Below are 13,650 nucleotides of genomic sequence, written 5' to 3'. Positions count from 1 at the left end.
CATATAAAATAGAATGTGCATATACAATGTTGGGGTAATGGCCAACTCTGGTCTAAATCCCAGGTCCCCTGGCATGCCTCACTGTAGGACCTTACCCATATAGAATAAAATGTGCATATACAATATTGGGGTAATGGGCCAACTCTGGTCTAAATTCCAGGTCCCATGGCATGCCTCACTGTAGGATCTCAACCATATAAAATAGAATGTGCATATACAATGTTGGGGTAATGGACCAACTCTGGTCTAAATCCCAGGTCCCATGGCATGCCTCACTGTAGGAACTCAACCATATAGAATAGATTGTACATATACAATATTGGGGTAATGGGCCAACTCTGGTCTAAATTCCAGGTCCCATGGCATGCCTCACTGTAGGATCTCAACCATATAAAATAGAATGTGCATATACAATGTTGGGGTAATGGACCAACTCTGGTCTAAATCCCAGGTCCCATGGCATGCCTCACTGTAGGAACTCAACCATATAGAATAGAATGTGCATATACAATGTTGGGGTAATGGGCCAACTCTGGTCTAAATCCCAGGTCCCATGGCATGCCTCACTGTAGGAACTCAACCATATAGAATAGAATGTGCATATACAATGTTGGGGTAATGGACCAACTCTGGTCTAAATCCCAGGTCCCATGGCGTGCCTCACTGTAGGAACTCATCCATATAGAATAGAATGTGCATATACAATGTTGGGGTAATGAACCAACTCTGGTCTAAATCCCAGGTCCCATGGCGTGCCTCACTGTAGGAACTCATCCATATAGAATAGAATGTGCATATACAATGTTGGGGTAATGGGCCAACTCTGGTCTAAACCCCAGGTCCCATGGCGTGCCTCACTGTAGGACCTCATCCATATAGAATAGAATGTGCATATACGATGTTGGGGTAATGAACCAACTCTGGTCTAAACCCCAGGTCCCATGGCGTGCCTCACTGTAGGACCTCATCCATATAGAATAGAATGTGCATATACGATGTTGGGGTAATGGGAACTCTGGTCTAAATCCCAAGTCCCATGGCATGCCTCACTGTAGGACCTCATCCATATAGAATAGAATGTGCATATACAATGTTGGGGTAATGGACCAACTCTGGTCTAAACCCCAGGTCCCATGGCGTGCCTCACTGTAGGACCTCATCCATATAGAATAGAATGTGCATATACAATGTTGGAATATTGGGCCAACTCTGGTCTAAATCCCAGGTCCCATTACATGATGCTGTAGGACCTCACCTATACAGAATAGAAAGTTATAACACCTGTATCGCAACGATGAGCTTCGTTGTGATCTCTTGTGCAGAGTGGTCGGTTGATTACTTGGCTCATCATCTCCACTAGGTTGGTGGAGGGTGGTTCTTGATGACAATTGTGAACGAAGTCGCATTCTGGATGGAACATGATTTTAAACTGTGTTTGTGGTTGTTATATCAATACCTGGTGCCATGGCACAGTGGTTGGAATGTTTGTTTAAAGACCAAATAGTAAAGGTTTAAGACTTAGTGTTGCTACTATTATGGTATGTTTGCCCTTAAGCCTTGGACACGACAGTTAGTAGTAATTGCTTTAACCCAGTGGTCACTGATTAGTTGGAGAGTAGCATCGATCCTAAAATCTTTTTTTACTTTGGATGCGAGCCCTCTAACTACCAAGGCAGTGCTACTACACTATACACATGCAGCTTATTATATAAAACAATCCATAAAAAGCCAGTCTGCTACATACCTTCGTCTCTTCCTACGACACGACTCTTTATAACCAAACGGCGACGGTGAAAATGTTGCGCTCGAATTCCCGTCGTTGGAAAACTGTCGAGGTTCATGGCAAGCCAGCGAAGTTGTGATTAGACCCATCTTCCAGCGGCCTGTTTCAACGTCTATCTCACTGTTAGGCACGTCGCTCTCACTCGCGCAATCATCACATTCGCTCAAATCATCTCCCTGTAAAGATCGCATTAATTTTTATCTGTGTTTGGGTGGTGTCTACAGTAAAGCATGTCATGGAACCTGAGATTTAGGCCAGAGTTGGCCCATTACCCTAACATTGTATATGCACGTTCTATTCTATATGGGTGAGGTTCTATAGTAAGGCATGCCATGGCACCAGTGAGGCACGCCATGGAACTTAAAATTGGGGCGTAACTTAGTTGATTACCGCCAAGATTAACTGGTGTACAGTTTGGTTTATTCATTTAGTAACAGCAACTATCTAATGCTCTTTTTGCTGAACTTTGTAAATCCAACTGATTTGAAGGACAAACAATACTAGGATGGAAATAGTGGACGAAAAAGCAATTAAACATAAACAATCAAAAACCACAAACCTCTTGTTCCCGTTTCTCTGCTTCACGCTCTTTTGCTTCCTGTAGAATTTATTAGTTTAGTTTATTCATATTACGTAGAATATGCTATTTACCAAGTGATAGAATACAAAATGCTGTTATTTTTCATTTCTATAACTTTTTATTTCCTGCCCAAGGACACATACACTCACTATGGTAGCAGCATCGAGCCTTGAACCCGGAAACTATGGGCTAGAGGCCGGAAAACTTTACTTTGGTGTTGAATATACAGAACATCGTTTACTCACCAATTCTTCTTCTTCCACAACAGCCTGTTGTTCCTCATAAGCCATATATACAACAGCAAGGATAAGGTTGACCAAGTAATAAGAACCAAGAAGCACAACTACTATATAGAATATGGCATACGTCTTTCCAATGGTGTGAAGTGTCTGAGAGTATGTATAGGTTGTATTGCAATTTCTTTACTGGTGCCTTTTATTTTTGTTTTGGGACATCTCCTTCTATTCTATATGGTTGAAGTCCTTGTCCAGGACTTGGGATTTAGTCCAGATGCGGCCCATTACCTCAATACCAAGACTCATTTTCTACCGAATTAGTAATTATAGTAGTTACGTTTAGCGTTAAGATAACGTATGGGTTCTTCACTAGCACATAAACATATGTTAATATTAATTATTATATTTCTTACCAAGTAGTACAATCTGCTCCACGAATCGAGCGCAACAAGACGAAACGATGTAAGAAATGCGAGGAAGAAATGATCGAAACTCGTGTAACCATAATCGGGGTTCCCGCCGGCTTCGTAACATCCGTAACCCAGTGGACACATATCACTAAACATGCTTATTGAGTAAGTTATTGAATAAATGTAACTTATTTATAGCGTGTAGAGGCAACTACAGTCATTATACCATGGGTGGTTTGTTTCATACACATCGTGCCTGCTTACAAGTTACCACGTATGTAACTTATTTATCCTCAAATGGCGGGCATCGACAGTCGTTATAACACGGGTGTTCTGTTTCATACACCTCGTGCCAGCTTACTAGTTACCATGTATGTAACTTTTTCAGCCTCGCATGGCGGGCAACGCTAGTCGAACACGAGTGTTCTGTTTCGTACACCCCGTGCTCGCCTAGAAGTTGTGCTACGCGCCATGTTTTAACGACTGTATTTTTGCACCTAATTCCATTATCCTCGTTATTTTATTATTATTACGTTCTCCGTTATCAAAAAATAAACAAAATATACCACTTACTCGTTTCCAATAGCGCAGTAAATAGGTTCCGGTTTCGGTCTATTCGAAGACATGGGGAAATAGTAGAGTCCCGTCGTCGGCTCCGTCATGCAGTGGTTCTCAACGTCGTCTTTCCACTGCGTTAAATCCTTGGCTTTTGGGTCAGAGGAATAAAACAACAGCTCCGGTGAACTCTTGTTGTTTGGCGTTACGATCCGGAGAGATATTATCAGTTTCCTTGCATACCACTTGGGGACGCTACTGCAACCGTAGGCCATCCTTGAACCCCAGTGTTTCAAGTCCTTTGAAGCGTTGTGACTTGTATATGAGCCATTACCACCGTATTGTGACTCCCTAAGGCACGTTATGTCAGCAATGTCCATATGCACCATGGTATTGCAATAGGGCTCAGCACTTGTGCTATTACTCGTACTATTCGCGCACTCAAACGTACCGTTATTCAGGCTGGGTATATGTAAGCCCACCTTATACGCGAGAGACGACCAAGCTGATACATACATTGGCATCGTAAGCTGCGATACACAATGTTGTTCGGATTGGTTTACAGCTTTAGTTAGCGTGTTGTTGACCGTGGTCAGTATCCTTTCAATAAATATAACATCTTCATCGCACCACTGCGTACCATCGCATGGAGGTAAAAACTTGGTAAGATGGCAGTCTTTAGGATGTGGGTATAAAGGCGTTAAAGTTTGCACCGGTGTGGTATTGTAGTGTGAGCTGTCATTGTAACTCTCGTTGAAGTCTTGTTTTAAACATGCGCTGGCGAAATCAAACTCTTGTCTGAAGAAGTTCGCTTCTTTATCAAGTGCGTATAAAGCATCTGGCGCAAGGACTGGGGAGTTCGAGCTCAAAACACACTTCTGCCGCAAGGTGCCGTGAAAGAGCTGGTACCCGATCAGCGCGAACACTGAGACGCAGAACACTGTTAGGGCGACGGCGTCTTTCAGTGCGTGGATGGATCGAAGTAATGCTTTCACGATCCCCCGCAAACCTGCAAGACCACACGGGAAGTGATGGTAAATAACACCAGTGGTTTGCCAAAAAATATTCATTTAAAACTAATTATTGTAATCGACAATGATGGCACGTGAGGATTGAATGAAAGACGATTCATTGTAATAAAGGAACAATAGAAGCTTTTAGTAAGCAAGCCGGGTCCAAAGTTAGTTGTTCTGCGTGTTTAATAGCAGTTACGTTAAGTGTCCTTTCCAAGGATAATATTCGCACATATGTTCACAATGGTGGCAACGCCTCGAAAATTAATGAAGTAAGTTTTAAATTGTTCTCTGTTTTAAGTTGGAGCATTTTTTCGTTCAAAGACTCGCCCAGGGACACATACGTCTATAAAGGTGACAGCTTAAGATTCGAATTCTGTTTCATACATCTCGTGTCCTCTTACAAGTTACCATGTATGTAACTTTGCATGTGATTACATTTTTGGATTCTTCCATTTAAACTCTTGGCAACAGACAGGCGCGCTAACCACTTCGCCAAGGCGCCGGCCCGTAATGGTAGATAAGATAGGCCGAACGTTTAAATCGATGATTTGAATATGAAAGCGTGGGTTGGTTTAATTGTAGCTTGATGAGACATACCACCAATGCGTCATGGAATGTCCCACAGGCCCGCAGCAGTAAAGATACATATATTATAAGGGGGGGCATTAGATCGGCTGAGTTGGTCATTAATAAAACATAGGAACCGACAAAGCAAATTGAGCGTGACATTAACGGACACGAGAAAATCACTGACTTTCCGAGACAGCTTGTATTTAAGCTTTTAGAAAGCAAAGTAAATTGATTACCTTTGCGTGCTGGATCGTGTTTTAAAATCCTGGTATTTTTTAACTAATTAAATCGCTTTGTTACGCTTCGGTGACAACGTGTTTCCACAAGACACGTCCATATACCAATCAAAACGCAGAAAAATAACCCCTACCAAAGGCTAACGGAGCGATTTGGTTATAAATAGGAATGACTTCGTTCCCGTCTGTATTGAAGATATTGTACGGACCCCTGCGTTTTGCTGTGTCATTGCGAAAAATGTAATAGAGTAATGAAGTAAGCTTTCTATGTTGAAAAAAAAGTAAGAAAAAGTTTGTTGAAAAGAAAAAAAAGTTTAAGCGCAGTCGTTTTTTTCAGTATTTTAAATACTGGTTATTAATACCATGTAGCGGTAATTATAAAATGATTCTAACGAATATGTGTTTCTCGTTTCGGTCTATATATTTAAGTTCGGTGTATTCGTGTCGATATATATATATAGTAGGATGGGGGAAGATGGGACACCTTTAGCACATAATATCCAAATATTCTGATCGTGTTTTAAACAATTAACAACGGTCTATGAGAGTCGTGAGGATACGGTTTTAAAATTCTTGACATGTTCTTCGTTTACTACCAAATGGGACGAGAAAATAGAATGATAAGGCGTCCCATCTTCCCCCGACCTATTATAAAATACTGGCAACCGGTGCGTTGTATTTTAATATTACTATAGCGGTAATTATAATAGAGTTATCTAACGACTAAGTAACGAGAGATATTTGCTTACCGGGAACTACTGACATTGTCTTTAACGCCCGCAACACACGAAACGTCCTTAGAACCGCAATCTGCCCCAGCATTGTGGAGCGAACGATGGCTTTTAGGATTTCCGTGGCAAGCCTGAAAAGAAGGGGCGTAACTGGTGATCACTTGCGGGAAGTTGAAGCCGCTATTCCCGCGAAAAACAATATTTTCCCGATGGTATCGCGGCTATTTTAAAGACTTTAGAACTAATATTTAATAGTATCACACATTATATGAATAAATATGGACACATCGCTTCAGAAATAAATAAATATATAATAATCATATATTTAGAAGAGAAAGGTCATATAAATTTGTGTGGGTATTCCTAAGTTACTACGTTTTTCTAACTGACGTTCCTGCCGTGGGACTAAACGAAATGCTTGTATTTTATACGATCGTAAACTAGTGATTTTTGGTGGGTTAATGAAAACAATGTGGCCCAAATTCCAGATTCATCGCGTTCTTTGCGCTGAGTCTCGCCCAAATTTAATAGAATATAATAGTATAGGGAGGGGGATATGGGAGTAATGGGACACTTTGGGTACGTATAACATCCAAATATCCAGATCGGGTTTCAAACAATCAACAACGGTCTATGGAAGTCGTAAGGGTACAGTTTTATAATTCTTTGAAAGTTTCATGTTTACTTCCATCAAATGGGCCGATAAAATAGAATGAAACAGGGACCCATCTTTTCCCACCCCACTGTACAATTAGAATAGATTGTACTTACGCTGATACGATGACAATAAAGTCGAGCCAATTCCAGGGGTCTCGTAGATATGAGAAACTATGAAGGACGAAACCTCTTGCCGTGATCTTAACTGTGGCCTCTGCTATGTAGATGGCGGTGAAAACGTATCTGTTGAGGTAATGTGGGAGTTAACGTATATAGTGGAGGAATGAATGTAACTTATTTATCCTCGCATGGTGGGGCAACGACAGTCATTGCAACACGAGTGTTCTGTTTCATACACCTCACTTACGAATTATTCCGTCCACTTACGAATTATCCTGTATGCAACCTTTTTATCCGCGCATGGCGGGCAACGACAGTCGGTATAACACGGGTGTTTTGTTTCATACACCTTGTGCCCGTTTATAATTTAAACGCGTATGTAACTTTGTGGGTGATTATTTTCTGTACGGCTGACAATTTGAACAACTCATTAGTGACCACTGTGGTAAAGCAGTAATTGCAATTTAAATGTATTGAGCAAGGACACAAATGCCCATGACAGTAGCAGCGACGAGCCTCGAATCCTGAAACTCTATAAGTTACAGGGCTAACCAATTTGGCGATAAAGTAGCAACCATCAAGGTCAAAGATAAACGACAATGTTTTGACACAGAGAGGCCACTGTTTACGCTATTGTGAATTTTAAATGGAGCGCAAACCAAACATTTGCCTTTCTCAAATCGGATTAAATGGAATGTTATGAGAGCTATAAATCAATCGAACACGCAATTCTGGAGGCGTAAAAACATCTGTATCTGCTGTATTGGGTTTAGAAGCCACAATTGTAGTTTGACATTTTTTATTAAGTATACAGTAGGGTGGGGGAAGACGGGCCACCTTTTACCTCTATTTTCTCGCCCCGTTTAGTAGTAAACAAAGAACATTCAAGAAATTATAAAACTATATGCCCATGACTCCCATTGACCGTTAGTAATTGTTTAAAACACGATCAGGATATTTAGATTTATCTGCTAAAGGTGTCCCATCTTCCCCCACCCTGCTATATATTATAACGTCTAACATGTTGTAACAACATTTTCCCTTCTCTCTATTGTTTTAATTAATTTATTGTACGTTATTTTTATTGTTTCTAAGATATTTTACATCAATGAGGTGCTTGGACTTAGGGTTTAGACCAAAGTTGGTTCATTACCCCAACACCCCAAAACAATCACCGTCTTACAATGGTATAAAAGTATGTGTATATATACCAGTTGTCTATTCTATATTTACGCCAGAGTTGTCCTATTACCCCAGCCTCTAAAATTAGGCGGAGTTGGTTCATTACCCCCAGCACTCGAAGACCAATTACTGGCATAAGGTGTAAGCATGGCCTGAACATTTACAAAGAAAAACAGACTGCTTAAGTAATATAACTTACTCTAAGTAGTCGTCTACCCAATGCGGCGGGTTTTCCAGCACCATGCATGCGCAGTTAAACAGGATGACGAGCATTATGAAATTGGAAAACATCGGCTTAATGAAGAGATTGATGGCGGCGTTACGGAGGCGACTTTCCTGGCCGAATAGAAAAAGGGACTCGGCCTTACTGAAGCGGAAGATTGAACCTTGATCGTTCACAACAATGTAGGTCTGAAAATATGGCAATGATGGTGATTGATGTTTTGATGTGAATGTATATAGTAGGGTGGGGAAAGATGGGACACATTTTTATTCTAATTTCTCGTCCCATTTGGTAGTAAACAAAGAACATTTAACGAATCATAAAACCGTATCCTCACGACTCTCATAAACCGTAGGTAATTGTTAAAATACAGTCCAGATATTTGGATATTGTGTGCTAAAGGTGTCCCGTCTTCCCCCACCCTAACACATGATATAGCACGGTGGGGTAAGATGGATACCGGTATTAAATATCGTTGCGATAAAGTCCAAGTTTGACCTAAACCACTGCAGGTCACATAGCGAGCCACGTTGTATATGACCTCGCCAAGCTATAACATATAATTTAAATTTTCTATTTACAACCAATACAAAAAATGGAATAGTATATAATTAAAGCAAGTATATCCGGACTTACAAAAACCAGGTTGCAACAGATCATAAATTATTAAGAAATCGCCACTTGAGTCCCTACTTTGTGAGAATCCGCATCGTGTATTTAAATAAATAGCGACGATATCAATATAAACAAAGCGTATTATTTCCGCATCGCGTGCGGTAGAAGCGGGATCAACCTCGAGATTAAGTTGAACAAAAAATAAAAACTAATTTTATTTTAAATTTGTGATCTATAATTAAAAAGAAGTCGCTCTAACTTCTGCAACGCGGCGGCGAGAAAAGAAGAGGTTTACAGCGACAAAAAGGCCTATAGTGGTAGCAGCGACTGGCCTCGAATTGTGCCCCTTGAGGTAGAGGCAGGCACGCCAAGCACTGTGGGACAGTTCCCCACAAATACCAGGTTTAATGCGCCGGTTACACCAATACCTCGCCATCAAACCGTTGCTGCACTTTCTTCATAACTTCAGACATTAAGACAAAACTTCTTGAAACTGCTTCCCGCCCTTGCCAGGTTCGTCTCCTCTGCATCAGTTTACGTGTTGTTTGTTCTCTTGTCGATCCTGATCTAACCTTTGACGGGTTCTTGCGACTTCTTCTTTTGGAGGAATTCCTCCTGGGTCTAGATGTTCTTAACTTTCCTACAACCATGCTTGCTTTGCTATTTATCCACACGTCAGGTCACTTTATTTTTTTGATTTTTCATTTTAACCAATCCACAAAAACATGCAGTAAAATTTAACGACACGCCTGAACATTCAAAGAATTAAATTTCGAATTCATTTAAAGTCAATTTGTATTTAATACTTCCAGTAAAAAGTAGTTTAACAACTGAAACAGAATTTAAATTGAGGTTTTTAAACGGAAACGATGGAACATTTTATTGAAAACATTTTAAATGGTCAAAACAATTTTGATACTGCAGGGTGAGGTAAGATGGTTCATGTTTCCATTGTTTTTATCAACCCATTTGGTGGTAAACAAAGAATATTTACAGAAATACAAAACCGTATCATCACGAACTAGAAATGCGTTGTTAATTGTTAAAAACACGATACGAATTATTGAGTATTATGTGCGGTATCCATCTTATCACATATTACTATATGAGAATAAGTCGCACTATACCGTATACGCCTCCCACTTGTACGACAATCACGCATATAAGAACTCAGCTCTGTAAATAAGACGTTTGACAAATACATGAGTTAAGTCCGTGCGCAGAGGAATTTATTCAGATATTCTAGGAAAGACGACAGATGGAAAAAGATAAAGTTTCGATTTTTGACCAGAATCTGCTGATAATGAATGACAAACTGGCAGTAACCTGAGTTCATTCAAACATAAATTTAAACCTTTGACTCGACACTCACTGACAACGATTTAAACTAAAATACGGAGAATAAAGAAAATGAAATTCGTGGCGCCTTTTGTAAAAGCCGAGAATTCATGACAAATTGCAGTGCTGCACATGCAGAACCTAGATAGCGAATATAAGCGGTAGATTTTTTTAAATGGAAACACTGTAAGCTCACTTAATATTATAGTGGCTACCGAGCCCATTTAGCGCCACTGAGCTGAGTGAAAGTATTATAAACATTTGCCGTAATGGCCGGGAAGTTATTTTGCTATGAAAATATTACCCAACACTCAATTAGAATCATATTCTGCGTGGGTGAGGTCCTACAGCGTGGCAAACCATGAGACCTGAGTTTAGGCCAGAGTTGGCTCATTACCACGACACCCAAGATGTTACTGCGTGCAACTTTTTCACATTAATTTCAATCAGAATCATGTTGTCTTTGACAAAATGTAAAACTAATTAGCCATCACATGTTTTGTACAAAATTCCGTATTAGCCCGCAACAAAAACTTCCTATCTTTTCCCATTGTGTACGTATATGGGAAACTTACATTCAAAAAATTCGAAAATTTGTTTTCGAAGCTTTAATCAAAGCATGACGAAGAATAACACCCGTGGGCCGGTGGGCCGAGGCACAGTTTTGAGAATAAGTTTATCAAAAATTCAATCGGAAACATATGAATAAAGTTTGTAGGCAAATAGGGCGACTATGACTATAATATATAATACCATGTGATTAGTTTTGTTTTTTAAATGATTCCGTTTAAATTTTTATGAAAAAGTTCGGAGTAGATAACAAAATCGAAAAAAAAAAACATTCCGAAACGCTGCAGTTTTACATGGTTATTTTATTTCGGGATTTTTTGTTGATAATTATTACTGCATTTTTTGACATAGTTTTAAACCAACCAAACGTCAATCATCGGGTTTGGAAATTTGGAAAATACGTGACGCATTATCAACGCTATAACGTTTTCAGTTCATCACAGCCAGTCAGGGTTGACTGCTTATAAAAGTGAAACGGGCGGATTTTTATCTACGTTCGACTCCTTAGGCGCCAACGCAGCTAACACTAACGAAGTTTCATTCATAAACATGGGAATACCGAGGCTAAATGTAACTTGTTTATCCTCGCATGGCGAGGCAACGACAGTCGGTATAACATGGGCGTTCTGTTCCATACACCTCATGCCCGCTTACAAGATACCACGTATGTAACTTGTTTATTCTCGCGTGGCGGGGTAACAAGAGTCGTTATATTACGAGTTACGACGTATATAACTTTGTGAACTATTGTTTAATAAAACAAACGAGAAAAACAATAAATTAAATTGTCTTGTTTTTCCGGTAATTGCAAAATAATATAAAACCAGATTGCAATAAATTCAACGCGTTGGCCTTTCTATAAACAAAGACACTTCCAGAATCTCAGGTCTTAAAATCCAGTCTAGTCGCCAAGCAACTTATAAGATCGGTTTATCTTTTCGTGTCGATCTTTACTCTAAGAAAAATTACTCACAAAGTAACACATGGTAACTTATAAGCAAGCACAAGGTGTATGAACACCAGTGTTATAACGACTGTCGTTGCCCCGCCATGCGAGGATAAATAAGTTACATACAGGGTAACTCCTAAGCTGGCACAAAATGTATGAAACAGAAACCCGTTTTATAACGATTGTCGTTGCCCCGGCATACGAACAAGATGCATTCATTTCTTTAGCTATTTACTGAAAACTTTTCGCTTTTAAATAAATCTCTAAAACTGACAAAAACACCACCTATCCCTGATACGCTGATTACATTTGTAAGTAATATCCAACAAGCATCTTATAAACCAAAGTTCGTTAGTTTTTCTTATTGCATGCGATTAAACGATCGATAAAAACAATGACTTTTATTCTGAACGCAATAACTCGTCCTAGTTCCTATTGTTGTATTTGAAGAAGCTCTTACGGACAAAATTTCCTTAAAAACGTTTTGCATACAGAGTCTTCATTGGGGTCAATAAAACTCAAAGGCGAAAAATGTCGGTTTGCGAAATATTCCTGAAAAGCCAGCTCAAAATACGAGTAAAATTCGCCTAGCAGCAACAGTATATATAACCTATTGTGACTGACTAATTGAGACTGTGACGTAACAAATTGTGAGATTGTTGCGTCACAAACATTCGGCGGCAATTTGTTACACAGCCCGCGATATCTGGAACTCCGCTTATCTATCAAAGCGCATACAAAGCACTCAGCTATAATGACCTGCGTGCATATATGCTGCGTGGTATACGGCTGACTAATATATAGTAAGGCTGGGGTAAGATGGGACATGTTTTATTTTTTCCCATTTGGTATTAAACACATAATATTGAAAGAATTAGATAACCGTATTCTTAACACTTTAATAGAGCGTTGGCAGTTGTTAAAAATAAGATTAGAAAAAATGGGATAATATGTGCTAACGGTATCCCATCTTACCCCACAGTACTAATAATGACCTCTGATAAAAAAGGTCTACGTTTATACACAGTAAAACTTATATCTGTATAACAGCATGAATAACGTCTAAAACAGCCCATTCGAGTTTCTACAGTAGTGCCCTTACACCGGTGCCCGTTTGATGCGAGAATTTGTAAACTATGAAACGGCAGTTGACAAAATAATCGCAGTGAGTATAGAACGCAGAAGTGAGAAAAAGTTCCCCCCTCATTTTTGGAGGTCTGATTATCTGCTCAGGTAAAGCCTGGTTTACAACTGTGACAAAACAACCGTGTCTTCACGTGTGTTATTGGTGGGAACAAAAATCTCGACAAAGTGGAAAATGACGGTGTTATCTAACACTGCTGTGATTTCGGGGCAATAATGTTGAATTGCAGAATAATAAACGGCTATATCAGAAATGATGGATTGGAATGTGTGAATTACAAATATAGTAGGTTGGGGTAAGACGGTTCGTGTTTTTGTTATCCTTTTCTCGTCCCATTTAGTAGTAATCCGAGAATATTTAAGGAACTAAATCTTTACTACTCTAAAATAGCGTTGTTAATTTATTAAACACGATCAGGAAATATGGGGTTTAGGGCTAACGGTATCCATCTTACCCCACAGTACTATATGGGATATTATGTGCTAACGGTATTCATCTTACCCCACAGTATTATATGGGATATTATGTGCTAACGGTATCCATCTTACCCCACAGTATTATATGGGATATTATGTGCTAACGGTACCCATCTTACCCCACAGTACTATATGGGATATTATGTGCTAACTGTATCCCATCTTACCCAACAGAACTATATGGGAAATTATGTGCTAACGGTATCCATCTTACCCAAAAGTACTATATGGGATATCATGTGCTAACGGTATCCATCTT

General features: G+C 39.6%; 1 protein-coding gene across 4 annotated transcripts in view; it reads right to left on the bottom strand.

The window, feature by feature from the left end:
* Nucleotides 1-13,650, bottom strand: part of LOC104265353 (sodium channel protein type 4 subunit alpha B-like) — a 72,000-nt gene that overhangs the window by 22,761 nt on the left and 35,589 nt on the right. For 3 of the 4 annotated variants that reach the window (XM_018812474.2, XM_026836552.1, XM_026836557.1), the window contains 9 exons: nt 8,276-8,487; nt 6,889-7,017; nt 6,136-6,248; nt 3,583-4,573; nt 3,013-3,157; nt 2,609-2,752; nt 2,343-2,381; nt 1,745-1,959; nt 1,282-1,407 (listed from right to left, as the gene is read on the bottom strand). In XM_018812474.2, coding sequence (XP_018668019.1) covers nt 1,282-1,407; nt 1,745-1,959; nt 2,343-2,381; nt 2,609-2,752; nt 3,013-3,157; nt 3,583-4,573; nt 6,136-6,248; nt 6,889-7,017; nt 8,276-8,487 — 2,114 coding nt within the window. Of the gene's footprint in view, nt 1-1,281; nt 1,408-1,744; nt 1,960-2,342; nt 2,382-2,608; nt 2,753-3,012; nt 3,158-3,582; nt 4,574-6,135; nt 6,249-6,888; nt 7,018-8,275; nt 8,488-9,342; nt 9,681-13,650 lie in introns of those variants that run through there. The other variant, XM_026836560.1, reaches the window with a different exon arrangement.

The sequence above is a fragment of the Ciona intestinalis genome, chromosome 1 (assembly GCF_000224145.3).
Source record: "Ciona intestinalis chromosome 1, KH, whole genome shotgun sequence".
Lineage (NCBI taxonomy): Eukaryota > Metazoa > Chordata > Ascidiacea > Phlebobranchia > Cionidae > Ciona > Ciona intestinalis.
Note: the sequence above shows the minus strand (reverse complement) of the source record. Positions and strands in the feature narration are given on the sequence as shown.